We start from the raw sequence: 23,041 nt of genomic DNA, 5'->3' as shown, positions 1-23,041 counted from the left end.
TGGAGGAGGGGGAGAGTCTGTAGGAGGGGATTAGGGAGATCAAAGCAGAAAAATGGGGTGTGGAATGAGTCAAAGGTGATATAAACGAGTGAGAATTTAGTAGGGTTGTTTAGGAGATCACAGTAGTAAACTGAGATTTAGGATGAGCCAGGAGGGGTAGAAAAGTGAAGAGCCTAGGAAGGGTTATTTTGGAGATCATAGTAGTAGAATGGGTTTGGGAAAAGTCAGAGTGGAGATAGAAGACAGATTAATAGAGGTATAGGGTGACAGTGAGAGTAAAGCTTTCGAGAGAGTAATTATTTTCTCTTGCACAGCAGGACTAAAGTAATAAATATACAGATACAGACTTACATAGTAAGGGACTATTTAAGCTGTAAAGTTGTGGAGACTTAAAATTATATCATATAAACAGACTTTCAACTGTTGAAGTATTTGAGGTTAATTTGTGTACTTTTATAACATTTTATCTTTCCACAATATTTCAATAGTGTAATGCCTGTAGATATATAGTTAAGATAAGATTTAACTATTGTGATAGATGAAATAAAAACAGACTCATAAGCATCTAATCAAACAACGTAAATGGAAACTATCCAATGAGCTATGAAAATGTTAAGCATAGAATTATTTATATAAATAAAAATATATATATATAAATAAATAAATATATATAAATATATATATATATATATATATATATATATATATATATATATATATATATGGAAAATGTCACTTACCCAGTGTACATCTGTTCGTGGCATTAGTCGCTGCAGATTCACATGCTGTGCACATCCCGCCATCTGGTGTTGGGCTCGGAGTGTTACAAGTTGTTTTTCTTCAAAGAAGTCTTTACGAGTCACAAGACCGAGGGACTCCTCCCATTTCGGCTCCATTGCGCATGGGCGTCGACTCCATCTTAGATTGTTTTCCCCCGCAGAGGGTGAGGTAGGAGTTGTGTATGCTAGTAATAGTGCCCATGCAATGGAGTAATGTGCATAATGTAGTTTAAAGTAATATAGTTTCAAATTTACAAATGTTCAAGATCAACTTCTTAACGGCTACAGGCTTCCTTGGAGGCGGGTGGGCGCATGTGAATCTGCAGCGACTAATGCCACGAACAGATGTACACTGGGTAAGTGACATTTTCCGTTCGATGGCATGTGTAGCTGCAGATACACATGCAGTGCATAGACTAGTAAGCAGTTATCTCCCCAAAAGCGGTGGTTCAGCCTGTAGGAGTTGAAGTTGTTTGAAACAATGTTCGTAGTACTGCTTGACCTACTGTGGCTTCTTGTGCCGTTAACACATCTACACAGTAGTGTTTGGTAAATGTATGAGGCGTAGACCATGTAGCTGCCTTACATATTTCGGTCATTGGAATGTTTCCTAGAAAGGCCATGGTAGCACATTTCTTTCTGGTTGAGTGTGCCTTTGGTGTAATAGGCAGTTCTCTCTTTGCTTTAAGATAGCAGGTTTGAATACACTTAACTATCCATCTAGCAATGCCTTGTTTAGAAATTGGATTACCTGTATGAGGTTTTTGGAAAGCAACAAATAATTGTTTTGTTTTTCGAATTAGTTTTGTTCTGTCAATGTAGTTGTAGGAAGTTGGCTCTGTATGTGCTATTTCAAAGTAAGGAATAGCATGCACAGAGTCCAAGGGTTCCCCTTAGAGGTAAAATAGTGGTAAAAAGAGATAATACTAATGCTCTATTTTGTGGTAGTGTGGTCGAGCAGTAGGCTTATCCAAGGAGTAGTGTTAAGCATTTGTTGTACATACACAAGACAATAAATGAGGTACACACACTCAGAGACAAATCCAGCCAATAGGTTTTTATATAGAAAAATATCTTTTCTTAGTTTATTTTAAGAACCACAGGTTCAAATTCTACATGTAATATCTCATTCGAAAGGTATTGCAGGTAAGTACTTTAGGAACTTCAAATCATCAAAATTGCATGTATACTTTTCAAGTTATTGACAAATAGCTGTTTTAAAAGTGGACACTTAGTGCAATTTTCACAGTTCCTAGGGGAGGTAAGTATTTGTTAGATTAACCAGGTAAGTAAGACACTTACAGGGCTCAGTTCTTGGTCCAAGGTAGCCCACCGTTGGGGGTTCAGAGCAACCCCAAAGTCACCACACCAGCAGCTCAGGGCCGGTCAGGTGCAGAGTTCAAAGTGGTGCCCAAAACACATAGGCTAGAATGGAGAGAAGGGGGTGCCCCGGTCTGCTTGCAGGTAAGTACCCGCGTCTTCGGAGGGCAGACCAGGGGGGTTTTGTAGGGCACCGGGGGGGACACAAGTCCACACAGAAATTTCACCCTCAGCGGCGCGGGGGCGGCCGGGTGCAGTGTAGAAACAAGCGTCGGGTTCGCAATGTTAGTCTATGAGAGATCTCGGGATCTCTTCAGCGCTGCAGGCAGGCAAGGGGGGGATTCCTCGGGGAAACCTCCACTTGGGCAAGGGAGAGGGACTCCTGGGGGTCACTTCTCCAGTGAAAGTCCGGTCCTTCAGGTCCTGGGGGCTGCGGGTGCAGGGTCTCTCCCAGGTGTCGGGACTTTAGGTTCAAAAGAGTCGCGGTCAGGGGAAGCCTCGGGATTCCCTCTGCAGGCGGCGCTGTGGGGGCTCAGGGGGGACAGGTTTTGGTACTCACAGTATCAGAGTAGTCCTGGGGTCCCTCCTGAGGTGTTGGATCGCCACCAGTCGAGTCGGGGTCGCCGGGTGCAGTGTTGCAAGTCTCACGCTTCTTGCGGGGAGCTTGCAGGGATCTTTAAAGTTGCTGGAAACAAAGTTGCAGCTTTTCTTGGAGCAGGTCCGCTGTCCTCGGGAGTTTCTTGTCTTTTCGAAGCAGGGGCAGTCCTCAGAGGATGTCGAGGTCGCTGGTCCCTTCGGAAGGCGTCGCTGGAGCAGGATCTTTGGAAGGCAGGAGACAGGCCGGTGAGTTTCTGGAGCCAAGGCAGTTGTCGTCTTCTGGTCTTCCGCTGCAGGGGTTTTCAGCTAGGCAGTCCTTCTTCTTGTAGTTGCAGGAATCTAATTTTCTAGGGTTCAGGGTAGCCCTTAAATACTAAATTTAAGGGCGTGTTTAGGTCTGGGGGGTTAGTAGCCAATGGCTACTAGCCCTGAGGGTGGGTACACCCTCTTTGTGCCTCCTCCCAAGGGGAGGGGGTCACAATCCTAACCCTATTGGGGGAATCCTCCATCTGCAAGATGGAGGATTTCTAAAAGTTAGAGTCACCTCAGCTCAGGACACCTTAGGGGCTGTCCTGACTGGCCAGTGACTCCTCCTTGTTTTTCTCATTATTTTCTCCGGCCTTGCCGCCAAAAGTGGGGCCTGGCCGGAGGGGGCGGGCAACTCCACTAGCTGGAGTGTCCTGCTGGGTTGGCACAAAGGAGGTGAGCCTTTGAGGCTCACCGCCAGGTGTGACAATTCCTGCCTGGGAGAGGTGTTAGCATCTCCACCCAGGGCAGGCTTTGTTACTGGCCTCAGAGTGACAAAGGCACTCTCCCCATGGGGCCAGCAACATGTCTCGGTTTGTGGCAGGCTGCTAAAACTAGTCAGCCTACACAGATAGTCGGTTAAGTTTCAGGGGGCACCTCTAAGGTGCCCTCTGGGGTGTATTTTACAATAAAATGTACACTGGCATCAGTGTGCATTTATTGTGCTGAGAAGTTTGATACCAAACTTCCCAGTTTTCAGTGTAGCCATTATGGTGCTGTGGAGTTCGTGTTTGACAGACTCCCAGACCATATACTCCTATGGCTACCCTGCACTTACAATGTCTAAGGTTTTGTTTAGACACTGTAGGGGTACCATGCTCATGCACTGGTACCCTCACCTATGGTATAGTGCACCCTGCCTTAGGGCTGTAAGGCCTGCTAGAGGGGTGTCTTACCTATACTGCATAGGCAGTGAGAGGCTGGCATGGCACCCTGAGGGGAGTGCCATGTCGACTTACTCGTTTTGTCCTCACTAGCACACACAAGCTGGTAAGCAGTGTGTCTGTGCTGAGTGAGAGGTCTCCAGGGTGGCATAAGACATGCTGCAGCCCTTAGAGACCTTCCTTGGCATCAGGGCCCTTGGTACTAGAAGTACCAGTTACAAGGGACTTATCTGGATGCCAGGGTCTGCCAATTGTGGATACAAAAGTACAGGTTAGGGAAAGAACACTGGTGCTGGGGCCTGGTTAGCAGGCCTCAGCACACTTTCAATTGTAAACATAGCATCAGCAAAGGCAAAAAGTCAGGGGGCAACCATGCCAAGGAGGCATTTCCTTACACAACCCCCCCCCCAAACGAAAGAGGATGAGACTAACCTTTCCCAAGAGAGTCTTCATTTTCTAAGTGGAAGAACCTGGAAAGGCCATCTGCATTGGCATGGGCAGTCCCAGGTCTGTGTTCCACTATAAAGTCCATTCCCTGTAGGGAGATGGACCACCTCAACAGTTTAGGATTTTCACCTTTCATTTGCATCAGCCATTTGAGAGGTCTGTGGTCAGTTTGAACTAGGAAGTGAGTCCCAAAGAGGTATGGTCTCAGCTTCTTCAGGGACCAAACCACAGCAAAGGCCTCCCTCTCAATGGCACTCCAACGCTGCTCCCTGGGGAGTAACCTCCTGCTAATGAAAGCAACAGGCTGGTCAAGGCCATCATCATTTGTTTGGGACAAAACTGCCCCTATCCCATGTTCAGAGGCATCAGTCTGCACAATGAACTGCTTAGAATAATCTGGAGCTTTGAGAACTGGTGCTGAGCACATTGCCTGTTTCAGGGTGTCAAAGGCCTGTTGGCAGTCCACAGTCCAGTTCACTTTCTTGGGCATTTTCTTGGAGGTGAGCTCAGTGAGGGCCGTCACAATGGATCCATATCCCTTCACAAACCTCCTGTAGTACCCAGTCAAGCCAAGGAATGCCCTGACTTGAGTCTGGGTTTTTGGAGCTACCCAGTCCAGAATAGTCTGGATCTTGGGTTGGAGTGGCTGAACTTGGCCTCCACCTACAAGGTGTCCCAAGTAAACCACAGTTCCCTGCCCTATCTGGCATTTGGATGCCTTGATAGAGAGGCCTGCAGATTGCAGAGCCTTCAAAACCTTCCTCAGGTGGACCAGGTGATCCTGCCAGGTGGAGCTAAAGACAGCAATATCATCAAGATAAGCTGTGCTAAAGGACTCCAAGCCAGCAAGGACTTGATTCACCAACCTTTGGAAGGTGGCAGGGGCATTCTTTAAACCAAAGGGCATAACAGTAAACTGATAATGCCCATCAGGTGTGGAGAATGCTGTCTTTTCTTTTGCTCCAGGTGCCATTTTTATTTGCCAGTACCCTGCTGTCAAGTCAAAGGTACTTAGAAATTTGGCAGCACCTAATTTATCAATGAGCTCATCAGCTCTTGGAATTGGATGGTGTAGGAAGTTGGCTCTGTATGTGCTATTTCAAAGTAAGGAATAGCATGCACAGAGTCCAAGGGTTCCCCTTAGAGGTAAAATAGTGGTAAAAATAGATAATACTAATGCTCTATTTTGTGGTAGTGTGGTCGAGCAGTAGGCTTATCCAAGGAGTAGTGTTAAGCATTTGTTGCACATACACAAGACAATAAATGAGGTACACACACTCAGAGACAAATCCAGCCAATAGGTTTTTATATAGAAAAATATCTTTTCTTAGTTTATTTTAAGAACCACAGGTTCAAATTCTACATGTAATATCTCATTCGAAAGGTATTGCAGGTAAGTACTTTAGGAACTTCAAATCATCAAAATTGCATGTATACTTTTCAAGTTATTGACAAATAGCTGTTTTAAAAGTGGACACTTAGTGCAATTTTCACAGTTCCTAGGGGAGGTAAGTTTTGATTAGTTTTACCAGGTAAGTAAGACACTTACAGGGTTCAGTTCTTGGTCCAAGGTAGCCCACCGTTGGGGGTTCAGAGCAACCCCAAAGTCACCACACCAGTAGCTCAGGGCCGGTCAGGTGCAGAGTCCAAAGTGGTGCCCAAAACACATAGGCTAGAATGGAGAGAAGGGGGTGCCCCGGTTCCGGTCTGCTTGCAGGTAAGTACCCGCGTCTTCGGAGGGCAGACCAGGGGGGTTTTGTAGGGCACCGGGGGGGACACAAGTCCACACAGAAATTTCACCCTCAGCGGCGCGGGGGCGGCCGGGTGCAGTGTAGAAACAAGCGTCGGGTTCGCAATGTTAGTCTATGAGAGATCTCGGGATCTCTTCAGTGCTGCAGGCAGGCAAGGGGGGGATTCCTCGGGGAAACCTCCTCTTGGGCAAGGGAGAGGGACTCCTGGGGGTCACTCCTCCAGTGAAAGTCCGGTCCTTCAGGTCCTGGGGGCTGCGGGTGCAGGGTCTCTCCCAGGTGTCGGGACTTTGGATTCAAGGAGTCGCGGTCAGGGGAAGCCTCGGGATTCCCTCTGCAGGCGGCGCTGTGGGGGGCTCAGGGGGGACAGGTTTTTGTACTCACAGTCTTAGAGTAGTCCTGGGGTCCCTCCTGAGGTGTTGGATCGCCACCAGCCGAGTCGGGGTCGCCGGGTGCAGTGTTGCAAGTCTCACGCCTTTTGCGGGGAGCTTGCAGGGTTCTTTAAAGCTGCTGGAAACAAAGTTGCAGCTTTTCTTGGAGCAGGTCCGCTGTCCTCGGGAGTTTCTTGTCTTTTCGAAGCAGGGGCAGTCCTCAGAGGATGTCGAGGTCGCTGGTCCCTTTGGAAGGCGTCGCTGGAGCAGGATCTTTGGAAGGCAGGAGACAGGCCGGTGAGTTTCTGGAGCCAAGGCAGTTGTCGTCTTCTGGTCTTCCTCTGCAGGGGTTTTTCAGCTAGGCAGTCCTTCTTCTTGTAGTTGCAGGAATCTGATTTTCTAGGGTTCAGGGTAGCCCTTAAATACTAAATTTAAGGGCGTGTTTTAGGTCTGGGGGGTTAGTAGCCAATGGCTACTAGCCCTGAGGGTGGGTACACCCTCTTTGTGCCTCCTCCCAAGGGGAGGGGGTCACAATCCTAACCCTATTGGGGGAATCCTCCATCTGCAAGATGGAGGATTTCTAAAAGTTAGAGTCACCTCAGCTCAGGACACCTTAGGGGCTGTCCTGACTGGCCAGTGACTCCTCCTTGTTATTCTCATTATTTTCTCCGGCCTTGCCGCCAAAAGTGGGGCCTGGCCGGAGGGGGCGGGCAACTCCACTAGCTGGAGTGTCCTGCTGGGTTGGCACAAAGGAGGTGAGCCTTTGAGGCTCACCGCCAGGTGTGACAATTCCTGCCTGGGAGAGGTGTTAGCATCTCCACCCAGTGCAGGCTTTGTTACTGGCCTCAGAGTGACAAAGGCACTCTCCCCATGGGGCCAGCAACATGTCTCGGTTTGTGGCAGGCTGCTAAAACTAGTCAGCCTACACAGATAGTCGGTTAAGTTTCAGGGGGCACCTCTAAGGTGCCCTCTGGGGTGTATTTTACAATAAAATGTACACTGGCATCAGTGTGCATTTATTGTGCTGAGAAGTTTGATACCAAACTTCCCAGTTTTCAGTGTAGCCATTATGGTGCTGTGGAGTTCGTGTTTGACAGGCTCCCAGACCATATACTCTTATGGCTACCCTGTACTTACAATGTCTAAGGTTTTGGTTAGACACTGTAGGGGTACCATGCTCATGCACTGGTACCCTCACCTGTGGTATAGTGCACCCTGCCTTAGGGCTGTAAGGCCTGCTAGAGGGGTGTCTTACCTATACTGCATAGGCAGTGAGAGGCTGGCATGGCACCCTGAGGGGAGTGCCATGTCGACTTACTCGTTTTGTCCTCACTAGCACACACAAGCTGGCAAGCAGTGTGTCTGTGCTGAGTGAGAGGTCTCCAGGGTGGCATAAGACATGCTGCAGCCCTTAGAGACCTTCCTTGGCATCAGGGCCCTTGGTACTAGAAGTACCAGTTACAAGGGACTTATCTGGATGCCAGGGTCTGCCAATTGTGGATACAAAAGTACAGGTTAGGGAAAGAACACTGGTGCTGGGGCCTGGTTAGCAGGCCTCAGCACACTTTCAATTGTAAACATAGCATCAGCAAAGGCAAAAAGTCAGGGGGCAACCATGCCAAGGAGGCATTTCCTTACAGATGGGCATCTGTCTTGGTGACAGAATTGAGCCCTCTGTAGTCCACACAAAACCTCATCTCTTTCTTTCCATCTGTGGTGTGAGGTTTGGGGACTAAGACCACTGGGCTAGCCCAGGGGCTGTCAGAGCGCTCAATTACTCCCAATTCCAGCATCTTGTGGACTTCCACCTTGATGCTTTCCTTAACATGGTCAGACTGTCTGAAGATTTTGTTCTTGACAGGCATGCTGTCTCCTGTGTCCACATCATGGGTACACAGGTGTGTCTGACCAGGGGTTAGGGAGAAAAGCTCAGGAAACTGTTGTAGGACTCTCCTACAATCAGCCTGCTGTTGGCCAGAGAGGGTGTCTGAGTAGATCACTCCATCTACTGTGCCATCTTTTGGGTCTGATGACAGAAGATCAGGGAGAGGTTCACTCTCTGCCTCCTGATCCTCATCTGTTACCATTAACAGATTCACATCAGCCCTGTCATGGAAGAGCTTAAGGCGGTTCACATGGATCACCCTCTTGGGGCTCCTGCTTGTGCCCAGGTCCACCAGGTAGGTGACCTGACTCTTCCTCTCTAGCACTGGGTAAGGGCCACTCCATTTGTCCTGGAGTGCCCTGGGAGCCACAGGCTCCAGAACCCAGACTTTCTGCCCTGGTTGGAACTCAACCAGTGCAGCCTTTTGGTCATACCAGAACTTCTGGAGTTGTTGGCTGGCCTCAAGGTTTTTGGTTGCCTTTTCCATGTACTCTGCCATTCTAGAGCGAAGGCCAAGTACATAGTCCACTATGTCCTGTTTAGGCTCATGGAGAGGTCTCTCCCAGCCTTCTTTAACAAGGGCAAGTGGTCCCCTTACAGGATGACCAAACAGAAGTTCAAAGGGTGAGAACCCTACTCCCTTCTGTGGTACCTCCCTGTAAGCGAAAAGCAGACATGGCAGGAGGACATCCCATCTCCTTTTGAGTTTTTCTGGGAGCCCCATGATCATGCCCTTTAATGTCTTGTTGAATCTCTCAACTAAGCCATTAGTTTGTGGATGGTAAGGTGTAGTGAATTTATAAGTCACTCCACACTCATTCCACATGTGCTTTAGGTATGCTGACATGAAGTTGGTACCTCTGTCAGACACCACCTCCTTAGGGAAACCCACTCTGGTAAAGATACCAATGAGGGCCTTGGCTACTGCAGGGGCAGTAGTCGACCTAAGGGGAATAGCTTCAGGATACCTGGTAGCATGATCCACTACTACCAGGATGTACATATTTCCTGAGGCTGTGGGAGGTTCTAGTGGACCAACTATGTCCACACCCACTCTTTCAAAGGGCACCCCCACCACAGGAAGTGGAATGAGGGGGGCCTTTGGATGTCCACCTGTCTTACCACTGGCTTGACAGGTGGGGCAGGAGAGGCAAAACTCCTTAACCATGTTGGACATGTTGGGCCAGTAGAAGTGGTTGACTAACCTCTCCCACGTCTTGGTTTGTCCCAAATGTCCAGCAAGGGGAATGTCATGGGCCAATGTTAGGATGAACTCTCTGAACAGCTGAGGCACTACCACTCTCCTAGTGGCACCAGGTTTGGGGTCTCTGGCCTCAGTGTACAGGAGCCCATCTTCCCAATAGACCCTATGTGTTCCATTTTTCTTGCCTTTGGACTCTTCAGCAGCTTGCTGCCTAAGGCCTTCAAGAGAGGGACAGGTTTCTTGTCCCTTACACAGCTCCTCCCTTGAGGGTCCCCCTGGGCCCAAGAGCTCAACCTGATAAGGTTCAAGCTCCAAAGGCTCAGTTCCCTCAGAGGGCAGAACTTCTTCCTGAGAAGAGAGGTTCCCTTTCTTTTGCTGTGTTGCAGTTGGTTTCCCAACTGACTTTCCTTTTCTCTTGGTAGGCTGGGCCATTCTTCCAGACTCCAGCTCTACTTGTTCACCCTGTGCCTTGCATTGTGCTCTGGTTTTCACACACACCAGTTCAGGGATACCCAGCATTGCTGCATGGGTTTTTAGTTCTACCTCAGCCCATGCTGAGGACTCCAGGTCATTTCCAAGCAGACAGTCCACTGGGATATTTGAGGAGACCACCACCTGTTTCAGGCCATTGACTCCTCCCCATTCTAAAGTAACCATTGCCATGGGATGTACTTTTCTCTGATTGTCAGCGTTGGTGACTGTGTAAGTTTTTCCAGTCAGGTATTGGCCAGGGGAAACCAGTTTCTCTGTCACCATGGTGACACTGGCACCTGTATCCCTCAGGCCCTCTATTCTAGTCCCATTAATTAAGAGTTGCTGTCTGTATTTTTGCATGTTAGGCGGCCAGACAGCTAGTGTGGCTAAATCCACCCCACCCTCAGAAACTAGAGTAGCTTCAGTGTGGACCCTGATTTGCTCTGGGCACACTGTTGATCCCACTTGGAGACTAGCCATACCAGTGTTACCTGGATGGGAGTTTGGAGTGGAACCTTTCTTGGGACAGGCCTTGTCTCCAGTTTGGTGTCCATGCTGTTTACAGCTATGACACCAGGCCTTTTTGGGATCAAAGTTTTTACCCTTGTACCCATTGTTTTGTGAAGAGGCTCTGGGCCCACCATCCTGAGCAGGTTTTTGGGGGCCTGTAGAAGACTCTTTACTATTTTTAGTTTTGGTTGTCTCATCACCCTTCTGCTGGGGAGTCTTTGTGACCCCTTTCTTTTGGTCACCCCCTGTTGAAGTCTTGGACACCCTTGTCTTGACCCAATGGTCCGCCTTCTTTCCCAATTCTTGGGGAGAAATTGGTCCTAGGTCTACCAGATGCTGATGCAGTTTATCATTGAAACAATTACTTAACAGGTGTTCTTTCACAAATAAATTGTACAGCCCATCATAATTACTTACACCACTGCCTTGAATCCAACCATCTAGTGTTTTCACTGAGTAGTCAACAAAGTCAACCCAGGTCTGGCTCGAGGATTTTTGAGCCCCCCTGAACCTAATCCTGTACTCCTCAGTGGAGAATCCAAAGCCCTCAATCAGGGTACCCTTCATGAGGTCATAAGATTCTGCATCTTGTCCAGAGAGTGTGAGGAGTCTATCCCTACACTTTCCTGTGAACATTTCCCAAAGGAGAGCACCCCAGTGAGATCTGTTCACTTTTCTGGTTACACAAGCCCTCTCAAAAGCTGTGAACCATTTGGTGATGTCATCACCATCTTCATATTTAGTTACAATCCCTTTGGGGATTTTCAACATGTCAGGAGAATCTCTGACCCTATTTATGTTGCTGCCACCATTGATGGGTCCTAGGCCCATCTCTTGTCTTTCCCTCTCTATGGCTAGGATCTGTCTTTCCAAAGCCAATCTTTTGGCCATCCTGGCTAACTGGATGTCCTCTTCACTGGGGCTATCCTCAGTGATTTCAGAGGTGTTGGTCTCTCCTGTGAGGGAACCAGCATCTCTGACTATTATTTTTGGAGTCAGGGTTTGAGGGACCCTGTTCTCCCTAGATAGGACTGGTAGGGGGGAATTGTCCTCCTCTTCCTCTGAGTTGCCACCCTCAGAGGGGTTGGCCTTTTCAAACTCTGCCAAAAGCTCCTGGAGCTGTATTTTGGTAGGTTTGGGGCCCATTGTTATTTTCTTTATTTTACAGAGTGACCTTAGCTCCCTCATCTTAAGATGGAGGTAAGGTGTGGTGTCGAGTTCCACCACAGTCACATCTGTGCTAGACATTTTGCTTCTAAAAGTTGGAATACTTTTTAAGAATCTACAACTGGTTCTAGAATCTAATTCAAACTTTTACAAACTTTTAAACTCTAAAAGAAATGCTAAACAGGATCTAACACAAGGCCCTAGCAGGTCTTTTAAGAATTTAGAAAACTTTTCAAATTGCAAAAATCAATTTCTAATGACAATTTTGGAATTTGTCGTGTGATCAGGTATTGGCTGAGTAGTCCAGCAAATGCAAAGTCTTGTACCCCACCGCTGATCCACCAATGTAGGAAGTTGGCTCTGTATGTGCTATTTCAAAGTAAGGAATAGCATGCACAGAGTCCAAGGGTTCCCCTTAGAGGTAAAATAGTGGTAAAAAGAGATAATACTAATGCTCTATTTTGTGGTAGTGTGGTCGAGCAGTAGGCTTATCCAAGGAGTAGTGTTAAGCATTTGTTGTACATACACAAGACAATAAATGAGGTACACACACTCAGAGACAAATCCAGCCAATAGGTTTTTATATAGAAAAATATCTTTTCTTAGTTTATTTTAAGAACCACAGGTTCAAATTCTACATGTAATATCTCATTCGAAAGGTATTGCAGGTAAGTACTTTAGGAACTTCAAATCATCAAAATTGCATGTATACTTTTCAAGTTATTGACAAATAGCTGTTTTAAAAGTGGACACTTAGTGCAATTTTCACAGTTCCTAGGGGAGGTAAGTATTTGTTAGATTAACCAGGTAAGTAAGACACTTACAGGGTTCAGTTCTTGGTCCAAGGTAGCCCACCGTTGGGGGTTCAGAGCAACCCCAAAGTCACCACACCAGCAGCTCAGGGCCGGTCAGGTGCAGAGTTCAAAGTGGTGCCCAAAACACATAGGCTAGAATGGAGAGAAGGGGGTGCCCCGGTTCCGGTCTGCTTGCAGGTAAGTACCCGCGTCTTCGGAGGGCAGACCAGGGGGGTTTTGTAGGGCACCGGGGGGGACACAAGTCCACACAGAAATTTCACCCTCAGCGGCGCGGGGGCGGCCGGGTGCAGTGTAGAAACAAGCGTCGGGTTCGCAATGTTAGTCTATGAGAGATCTCGGGATCTCTTCAGCGCTGCAGGCAGGCAAGGGGGGGATTCCTCGGGGAAACCTCCACTTGGGCAAGGGAGAGGGACTCCTGGGGGTCACTTCTCCAGTGAAAGTCCGGTCCTTCAGGTCCTGGGGGCTGCGGGTGCAGGGTCTCTCCCAGGTGTCGGGACTTTAGGTTCAAAAGAGTCGCGGTCAGGGGAAGCCTCGGGATTCCCTCTGCAGGCGGCGCTGTGGGGGCTCAGGGGGGACAGGTTTTGGTACTCACAGTATCAGAGTAGTCCTGGGGTCCCTCCTGAGGTGTTGGATCGCCACCAGTCGAGTCGGGGTCGCCGGGTGCAGTGTTGCAAGTCTCACGCTTCTTGCGGGGAGCTTGCAGGGATCTTTAAAGTTGCTGGAAACAAAGTTGCAGCTTTTCTTGGAGCAGGTCCGCTGTCCTCGGGAGTTTCTTGTCTTTTCGAAGCAGGGGCAGTCCTCAGAGGATGTCGAGGTCGCTGGTCCCTTCGGAAGGCGTCGCTGGAGCAGGATCTTTGGAAGGCAGGAGACAGGCCGGTGAGTTTCTGGAGCCAAGGCAGTTGTCGTCTTCTGGTCTTCCGCTGCAGGGGTTTTCAGCTAGGCAGTCCTTCTTCTTGTAGTTGCAGGAATCTAATTTTCTAGGGTTCAGGGTAGCCCTTAAATACTAAATTTAAGGGCGTGTTTAGGTCTGGGGGGTTAGTAGCCAATGGCTACTAGCCCTGAGGGTGGGTACACCCTCTTTGTGCCTCCTCCCAAGGGGAGGGGGTCACAATCCTAACCCTATTGGGGGAATCCTCCATCTGCAAGATGGAGGATTTCTAAAAGTTAGAGTCACCTCAGCTCAGGACACCTTAGGGGCTGTCCTGACTGGCCAGTGACTCCTCCTTGTTTTTCTCATTATTTTCTCCGGCCTTGCCGCCAAAAGTGGGGCCTGGCCGGAGGGGGCGGGCAACTCCACTAGCTGGAGTGTCCTGCTGGGTTGGCACAAAGGAGGTGAGCCTTTGAGGCTCACCGCCAGGTGTGACAATTCCTGCCTGGGAGAGGTGTTAGCATCTCCACCCAGGGCAGGCTTTGTTACTGGCCTCAGAGTGACAAAGGCACTCTCCCCATGGGGCCAGCAACATGTCTCGGTTTGTGGCAGGCTGCTAAAACTAGTCAGCCTACACAGATAGTCGGTTAAGTTTCAGGGGGCACCTCTAAGGTGCCCTCTGGGGTGTATTTTACAATAAAATGTACACTGGCATCAGTGTGCATTTATTGTGCTGAGAAGTTTGATACCAAACTTCCCAGTTTTCAGTGTAGCCATTATGGTGCTGTGGAGTTCGTGTTTGACAGACTCCCAGACCATATACTCCTATGGCTACCCTGCACTTACAATGTCTAAGGTTTTGTTTAGACACTGTAGGGGTACCATGCTCATGCACTGGTACCCTCACCTATGGTATAGTGCACCCTGCCTTAGGGCTGTAAGGCCTGCTAGAGGGGTGTCTTACCTATACTGCATAGGCAGTGAGAGGCTGGCATGGCACCCTGAGGGGAGTGCCATGTCGACTTACTCGTTTTGTCCTCACTAGCACACACAAGCTGGTAAGCAGTGTGTCTGTGCTGAGTGAGAGGTCTCCAGGGTGGCATAAGACATGCTGCAGCCCTTAGAGACCTTCCTTGGCATCAGGGCCCTTGGTACTAGAAGTACCAGTTACAAGGGACTTATCTGGATGCCAGGGTCTGCCAATTGTGGATACAAAAGTACAGGTTAGGGAAAGAACACTGGTGCTGGGGCCTGGTTAGCAGGCCTCAGCACACTTTCAATTGTAAACATAGCATCAGCAAAGGCAAAAAGTCAGGGGGCAACCATGCCAAGGAGGCATTTCCTTACAGTAGTACATTAACGCTCTTTTGATGTCTAATGTATGTAGTGCTCTTTCAGCTACAGAGTCTGGCTGTGGGAAGAACACTGGTAATTCTACTGTTTGATTCAAGTGGAATGGTGATATAACTTTTGGTAAAAATTTTGGATTTGTCTGTAGAACTACTTTATGCTTGTGTATTTGAATAAATGGTTCTTGTATGGTAAATGCTTGAATTTCACTCACTCTTCTTAGAGATGTGATGGCAGTATTGCATTTCACAAGAGTGCATGGGCTCAAAAGGTGGACCCATGAGTCGTGTTAAGACAATGTTGAGGTTCCATGAAGGAACTGGTGGTGTTCTTGGTGGTATAATTCTCTTTAGTCCTTCCATAAACGCTTTTATGACTGGTATCCTAAATAGTGAGGTTGAGTGCGTAATTTGCAGGTAAGCTGAAATTGCGGTAAGATGTATCTTTATGGAAGAGAAAGCTAGCTTTGACTTTTGCAAATGTAGTAAGTATCTTCCGATGTCTTTGGCAGATGCGTGTAAGGGTTGAATTTGATTATTATGGCAGTAATAAACAAATCTTTTCCACTTATTTGCATAGCAATGTCTAGTGGTAGGTTTTCTAGCTTGTTTTATGACCTCCATACATTCCTGTGTAAGGTCTAAGTGTCCGAATTCTAGGACTTCAGGAGCCAAATTGCTAGATTCAGTGATGCTGGATTTGGATGTCTGATCTGTTGTTTGTGTTGTGTTAACAGATCTGGTCTGTTTGGTAGTTTGACATGAGGCACTACAGAGAGGTCTAGTAGTGTTGTGTACCAAGGTTGTCTTGCCCATGTTGGCGCTATTAGTATGAGTTTGAGTTTGTTTTGACTCAATTTGTTTACCAGATATGGAAGGAGTGGGAGAGGGGGAAAAGCGTAAGCAAATATCCCTGACCAGCTCATCCATAACGCATTGCCCTGAGACTGATCTTGTGGGTACCTGGATGCGAAGTTTCGGCATTTTGCGTTTTCCTTTGTTGCAAATAGATCTATTTGTGGTGTTCCCCAATTCTGGAAGTATTTGTTTAGTATTTGGGGTGAATCTCCCATTCGTGGATCTGTTGGTGATCCCGAGAGAGATTGTCTGCTAACTGGTTCTGAATTCCTGGAATAAATTGTGCGATTAGGCTAATGTGGTTGTGAATCGCCCAATGGCATATTTTTTGTGCCAGGAGACACAACTGTGTTGAGTGTGTCCCTCCCTGTTTGTTTAGGTAATACATTGTTGTCATGTTGTCATGTTGTCTGTTTTGACAAGAATGTGTTTGTGGTTTATTATGGGTTGGAATGCTTTTAGCGCTAGAAATACTGCCAATAGTTCTAAGTGATTTATGTGAAACTGTTTTTGCTGAGTGTCCCATTGTCCTTGGATGTTGTGTTGATTGAGGTGTGCTCCCCACCCTATCATGGAGGCATCTGTTGTTATTACATATTGTGGCACTGGGTCTTGGAAAGGCCGCCCTTGGTTTAAATTTATACTGTTCCACCATTGAAGCGAGGTGTATGTTTGGCGGTCTATCAACACCAGATCTAGAAGTTGACCCTGTGCTTGTGACCATTGTGATGCTAGGCACTGTTGTAAGGGCCGCATGTGCAACCTTGCGTTCGGGACAATGGCTATGCATGAGGACATCATGCCTAGTAGTTTCATCACCATTTTGACTTGTATTTTTTGTTTTGGATACATGGTCTTTATTACATTGTGAAATGCTTGAACCCTTTGTGGGCTTGGAGTGGCAATCCCTTTTGCTGTGTTGATTGTCGCCCCTAAGTATTGCTGTGTTTGACATGGCAGAAGGTGTGACTTTGTGTAGTTGATTGAGAAACCTAGATTGTGGAGGATTTCTATGATGTACTTCGTGTGTTGTGAACACCGTTTTAGCGTGTTGGTTTTGATTAACCAATCGTCTAGGTACGGGAACACATGTATTTGCTGCCTTCTGATTTGTGCAGCTACTACTGCTAGGCATTTTGTAAAAACTCTTGGCGCAGTTGTTATTCCGAATGGCAACACCTTGAACTGGTAATGTACCCCTTGGAATACAAACCTTAGGTACTTTCTGTGTGAAGGATGTATCGGTATATGGAAATATGCATCCTTTAGGTCTAGTGTTGTCATGTAGTCTTGTTGTTTGAGCAGTGGGATTACGTCCTGTAATGTCACCATGTGAAAGTGATCTGATTTGATGTATTTAATGTTCTGAGATCTAGTATAGGTCTCAGACTCTTGTCTTTTTTGGGTATGAGAAAGTACAGAGAGTAAACTCCTGTCCCTTTCTGTTGGTTTGGTACTAATTCTATTGCTTCTTTTTGTAGCAATGCCTGAACTTCTAGTCCTAGAAGATCTATATGTTGTTTTGACATAGTGTGTTTTCGGTGGGACGTTTGGAGGGAATTTGAGAAATTCTATGCAATAACCATGCTGGATAATTGCTAGGACCCAAGTGTCTGTTGTTATTTCCTCCCAATGTTTGTAAAATTTGGTTAGTCTCCCCCCCACAGATGTTGTGTTGGGGATTTGTGACTTGGAAGTCACTGCTTGTTTTGAGAAATTCTATGCAATAACCATGCTGGATAATTGCTAGGACCCAAGTGTCTGTTGTTATTTCCTCCCAATGTTTGTAAAACTTGGTTAGTCTCCCCCCCACAGATGTTGTGTTGGGGATTTGTGACTTGGAAGTCACTGCTTGTTTTGAGGAGTTTTGGGACTTTGGAACTTCCCTCTATTCTTTTGGAATTGTCCCCCTTTATATTGTCCCCGAAAACTTCCCCGCTGATACTGGCTCTGGTAAGTGGGTCTTGTTTGTGAGGTTGTGGGTTCTGTGCTTTGTCCTCGAAACCCCCCTCTAAACTGTGTTTTTCGAAATGTGCCTCTGCTCTGTGGGGAGTAGAGTGCGCCCATGGCTTTGGCCGTGTCAGTGTCTTTGTTAAGTTTTTCGATCGCAGTGTCCACCTCCGGCCCAAACAACTGCTGTCCGTTGAATGGCATATTCAGCACAGCTTGCTGTATTTCTGGTTTAAATCCTGATGTACGTAGCCATGTATGTCTCCTTATTGTTACTGCTGTGTTGACAGTTCTAGCAGCTGTGTCTGCAGCATCCATTGCTGACCGTATCTGATTGTTGGAGATACTCTGTCCTTCTACTACCTGCTGCGCTCTCTTTTGGAACTCCTTGGGCAAATGTTCTATAAAGTGTTGCATTTCGTCCCAATGGGCCCTATCGTATCTGGCCAACAAAGCCTGTGAATTGGCAACACGCCACTGGTTTGCTGCCTGTGCCGCCACCCTCTTGCCTGCTGCGTCGAATTTTCGACTTTCTTTATCTGGAGGTGGTGCATCTCCTGAAGTATGCGAGTTCGCTCTTTTGCGCGCTGCCCCTACTACAACTGAGTCCGGTGTTAGCTGTTGTGTGATGTACACTGGGTCTGTTGGTGGCGGTTTATATTTTTTCTCCACTCTTGGAGTAATGGCCCTTCCTTTTACAGGCTCTTCAAACACTTGTTTGGAGTGTTTTAGTATTCCGGGTAGCATAGGAAGACTTTGATACTGGCTGTGTGTGGACAACAGTGTGTTAAAAAGAAAGTCGTCTTCAATGGGCTCAGCATGCAGGCTGACATTATGAAATGCTGCTGCTCTCGATACCACCTGTGCGTAGGCTGTACTATCCTCTGGTGGCGACGGTCTAGCTGGATAACATTCAGGACTATTATCTGACACTGGTGCGTCATAAAGGTACCATGCGTCAGGGTCATCTTGACTCATTCCTGTATGAGTTGGGGATTGCATCATTGGTGGAGTGGCTACCGGTGATGGTTGCGGAGAGCATTGTGGAGATGGTGGCGGGGTTACTTGTTTAGCCACCTTTGCCTGTGGCTGCTTGTCTTTTTCTTGGAAGGCAAGTTTGAGTTTCATTTTAATCGGAGGGAGAGTACTGATCTTCCCGGTTTCTTTTTGGATATGGAGCCTTCTTTGTGTATAGTCTGGCTCTATTGTTTCCAATTCCTGTCCAAATCTATGTGTCTTCATTTGTGTGGACAGTCCTTGTTCCTCAGTGTAGGAACTTGTTTTCGGTTCCGAGGCCGGATGTTTCGGTATCGAAACCTTTTCGGCTGCTTTTTTCAGTTCCGACGAAACCTTCTTTACTTTCGGCGTCGTGGTCTCTCGGTGCCGACCCATTTTGGTTCCGCTATCTCGGTGCCGAACCTGCTTGGAGCCACTATCTCGGGCCCGAGATTGCTGTGTGGCGGTATCTCGACCAGAGTCGGATGACTTCGCCACCAGCGTGCCCTTTTTCGGTGCCGATGATCAGTCACCTATTTTTCGGGTTAAGCCATGGCCTGTTGGCGGTGGCGTCCCCTGGGCTTTAGTGGTTTTTTCGTGAGTTTTGCGTTTCGACGTCTTACTCACGGTTTTCGGCGTTTCTTCGGGATCGATCTCATCCGAGTCCGATTCCTGGATGGAGAATGTTTCTTCCTCCTCCTCGAAACGCTCTTGTCCTGTCGGCACCGACGCCATTTGCAGTCTCCTTGCTCTTCGGTCTCTTAGTGTCTTCCTGGACCGAAACACTCGACAGGCTTCACAAGTATCTTCCTTGTGTTCCGGCGACAAACACAAGTTACAGACCAGATGCTGATCTGTATATGGATACTTGTTATGGCATTTTGGGCAGAAGCGGAATGGGGTCCATTCCATCAGCCTTGAAGAGACACGTGGCCGGGCCGACCAGGCCCCGACGGGGGATCGAAAAAACCCCGAAGGGCCACCGGAGCTCTTCAAAAGTCGGTGTCGATCTGTTGTAACTAACCCGATACCGAATGCAAACAATACCGACGATTTTTCCGAGATTCTAACTTTCCGACCCGAAACACGGAGCGAAAAGGAACACGTCTGAACCCGATGGCGGAAAAAAAACAACTAAGATGGAGTCGACGCCCATGCGCAATGGAGCCGAAATCGGAGGAGTCCCTCGGTCTTGTGACTCGAAAAGACTTCTTCGAAGAAAAACAACTTGTAACACTCCGAGCCCAACACCAGATGGCGGGATGTGCACAGCATGTGTATCTGCAGCTACACATGCCATCGAACATATATATATATTTACACACACACACACCTAAAAACCAAAGGCCACAGGGATGCAATAGCTAGGGTCCGAATTCACTCGCACAAAACCAGAGAAACTCCGCAGCCACAGTAAGAGCCACTGCGGACCAAGGCAACCACAATTTGCGCCCTTGCCATGCACTGCTAATTATCCCAGATATTACAGCAGTCATGACAACTTTTATAACGTCAATAAAAATATCAGTGAAACATTAGAAGTCAAATTATTAAATAAAAAACTGTGCATGTAGGGATCCACGGCCACCCCAGGCTGGGAGCCAGTGCTCCCTGAAATAACTACAACTACAACTGCTGAGCCTCTCTGGCCCTGCGCGAGCAAATCCAGAACCCAGCTACAATGCCTCTGCAACCTTTGGTTTTTTAAGTGAATTTAGAACGTTTTTTAGATTTTATTTCCTAGCTATAACGTCCCTGTAACCTTTGTTTTTTTTCAGTTCATTTCTATGGTTTTTTTTTAAACGTAAAGTAATTTTTATTACTAAACATCCAACCTTTGTGTGAGGTGGGGTTGGCCCTGGGGCCCGGCCTGTGGACAACCCCCTATAACCACCCAACCCCAAGCTGCGCGCGGCCAAAGGCCATGTGAGGCGGGGTTGGCAGCAGGGCCAGGCCAGTCCCTTGCGCACCAGGAGTTGGCTGCAGGGTCTGTCTCACTGGGTGTGAGAGGGTGTCTCTGGGTGTGAGTGTGTGTGTCTGGGCCGGAGAGTGGGTGCAAGAGCATCTGATTGTGCACAAATAGATGACAGATACATTCACCTATACAAACTAGTTCAGATAGTTTTTCAATATGGAATCGCGAAGTAAACACACTTGCTTTGCCTTCACCAAGCCCAGGAGTTAGGATCATTTGTCCTTTCCAGAAGTGGAGCTTCAACTGGATCACCTGCTATGTTTATACTTGTAAGTGCTTCATGTTGAGGTTTCATTTCCTGTGAAACGAGCATCATGGCCAGAAGAGAAGCTCACCTGCTCGTTTTTCCAACAAGAGTCCACAAATGTGCACGAAATGTCTATCCAACTGGTGCACTTTCTACTGGTTAGTTAGTGCTACCTCTTTGGGTTAATGGCCAGTGTGTATCTAAATGTCAGACAGCTCAATCTAAGATAAATATATACATGCAAGCTACTGAACCTTTAGAAGTTGCTATACTTGCAAAATTCAGCAAAGCAAAAATAACAGATTTCTCTTCACCTGTTGCAAAATTGTCAATGATGCAGGTACACAGGATTCTGTCCGGTCCAGTTCGGAGGAAAGGAGGTTGACCTAAAATGTTGACACAGGGTATTGTGTGTAATGCACCCAGGAATACATTTACTATCATCTATTCCCCCACCCTTACTTGGAAATAGTATGGTCAATAACTACATCAAAAAAAACTAGCCAATGTAGAACCCAGGTAGCTGCAGACAACTCCATCCAGGCCTATTTCTAAGGGGCTCTGTCTTAGCAAAAAGGCACTGCAAATAACAGCACACCCAATTACCCGACTCAAACATTTGCACAGATAAACTAAATTATTTGGAATGAATTATACATCTACAGTTGTACATTCATACATATTCTAATAGCAATACATTGGAATTCCATCGCAAAACAAACAGGCAAATTGCATTTATTTCAAATGGACAGTGCCCCTACAAATTAGCAGCAGCCAGGGATTTTATATAGGTACTGCGGCACTAATACAAGGTGCAAGGAGATCTCAGGGTACACAAAAAAAAAACAGTAGGGATTAATGTCACCAAATGAAGCTAGTCAACAGACGAGTACCACGGTTTCACCAAAGTCAACAATGCTTTGGCAAATTATGACATTTGGCTCCGACACGGTTTTCCAACCACCACAGTTCGTGTACAAGCTTACTTAGTGAGACCAAGATACTCACCTGTAACAAAAGTGTTTCTTACCTGTAGGAGTGGTGTTGCAGCTTGAAAAAATGTCTGGATGTGCATGCTGTGGATCATTCTGCCATTTCATGGGTGGGTCCGGTTTCTCCACTATAGTAGCAGTTATTCGCTTTTTTTGTGCTTTATTATTTATTTTTGTTGGTTTCGACAGTGCCACCATTTGGTGTCCTATCCACCCTCCCCAGAAGTCATCTGGTAACCATATCCAGGTTCCTTTTTTTTTTTTTTTTTTAATCCCCCTTCTACCATCTTATAACAGAGGTGGGTGGGCCCCCTGTGAATTCAAAATATTCTTCAAGCTGCAAACCTACTCCTACAGGTGTAAAACAAAAAAAAAAACAAAAAAAAAAAAACACAAAAATAAAACATTTTGTTTCTCAGCGTGAATGTTTTCTGGATTCACATGCTGTGCATTGATTTTTCAGTGTTTTTTTATTTAATCTTGTGGCGGTTGGTTTGAAGATGGATTTAATTTAGTAAATAGATGTTTAAGCACTTTTTGTCCCACTTGAGGTTCCTTGCTCATTTGAATGTCTATTCAATAATAGTTAGTAAACTTATGGACATATGACCAAGTAGCCGTCATGGGATTTGCTAGAAAGGCAATGATTTCTCCTTTTTTCCTTGTAGATTGTGTTTTTGGTTTGGCGCTCAACTGCAATCCTGCATCTGCATGGCATATTTGAATGGTTTGGGAAATCCATTTAGCAATTTTTCTCGGTCACTGGTTTTCCCAGATCGTTGCCAGCAAAGGAAACAAATTGTTTTGTTTTTCTATTTGTTTTTGTTATTTCCATGTAGCACATGGTTGCTCTTCTTGGGTCAAGCAATTGTAACACTCTTTCTGTTTGATTTTTTGGTTATTGGAAAAACTATGAATGTGAATGGATTGGGTTATATGAAAATTTAAAATTACCTTGGGTAGGAAATGAGGATCTGTCCTTTTCTGTCCTTGTGTGATTGCAGATATGGTTATTGGGCTGTAAGCACCTGTAGTTCACTTACTCTGTGGAGGGATGTTATTGACATCAGAAAAGTTGCTTTGAACATGAGCATCTTTAGTGAAGCCCGATGTATAGTTTCAAAAGGTTTTCTTATTAGCTATGTTAATAAAAAGATTAAGGTTCAAAGTGGATGTTGGTACTTGTCTGGGTGGTGCTATTCTCTTTGCTCCCTCCAGGTAGTGTTTTATGACTGGCACTGAAGAAGTTTCTTCCTATATGTTCTCTTGCGCATGCCACAATTGCTGCTAGGTGTACAC

General features: G+C 46.8%; 1 protein-coding gene across 18 annotated transcripts in view; it reads right to left on the bottom strand.

Annotated features, from left to right (window-relative positions):
* PUM1 (pumilio RNA binding family member 1) overlaps positions 1–23,041 on the bottom strand; it is an 859,012-nt gene that overhangs the window by 371,206 nt on the left and 464,765 nt on the right. For 9 of the 18 annotated variants that reach the window (XM_069224905.1, XM_069224908.1, XM_069224909.1 and 6 more), the window contains one exon: positions 21,065–21,136. The exons of the other annotated variants lie outside the window; for them this stretch is intronic. In XM_069224905.1, the coding sequence (XP_069081006.1) occupies positions 21,065–21,136 (72 nt within the window). The remainder of the gene's footprint in view (positions 1–21,064; positions 21,137–23,041) is intronic. 18 annotated transcript variants of the gene reach the window in all.

Source organism: Pleurodeles waltl, chromosome 3_1 (genome assembly GCF_031143425.1).
Source record: "Pleurodeles waltl isolate 20211129_DDA chromosome 3_1, aPleWal1.hap1.20221129, whole genome shotgun sequence".
Taxonomy (NCBI): Eukaryota; Metazoa; Chordata; class Amphibia; order Caudata; family Salamandridae; genus Pleurodeles; species Pleurodeles waltl.
The sequence above is the reverse complement of the archived record's forward strand: the minus strand, read 5'-3'. Positions and strand labels throughout refer to the sequence as shown.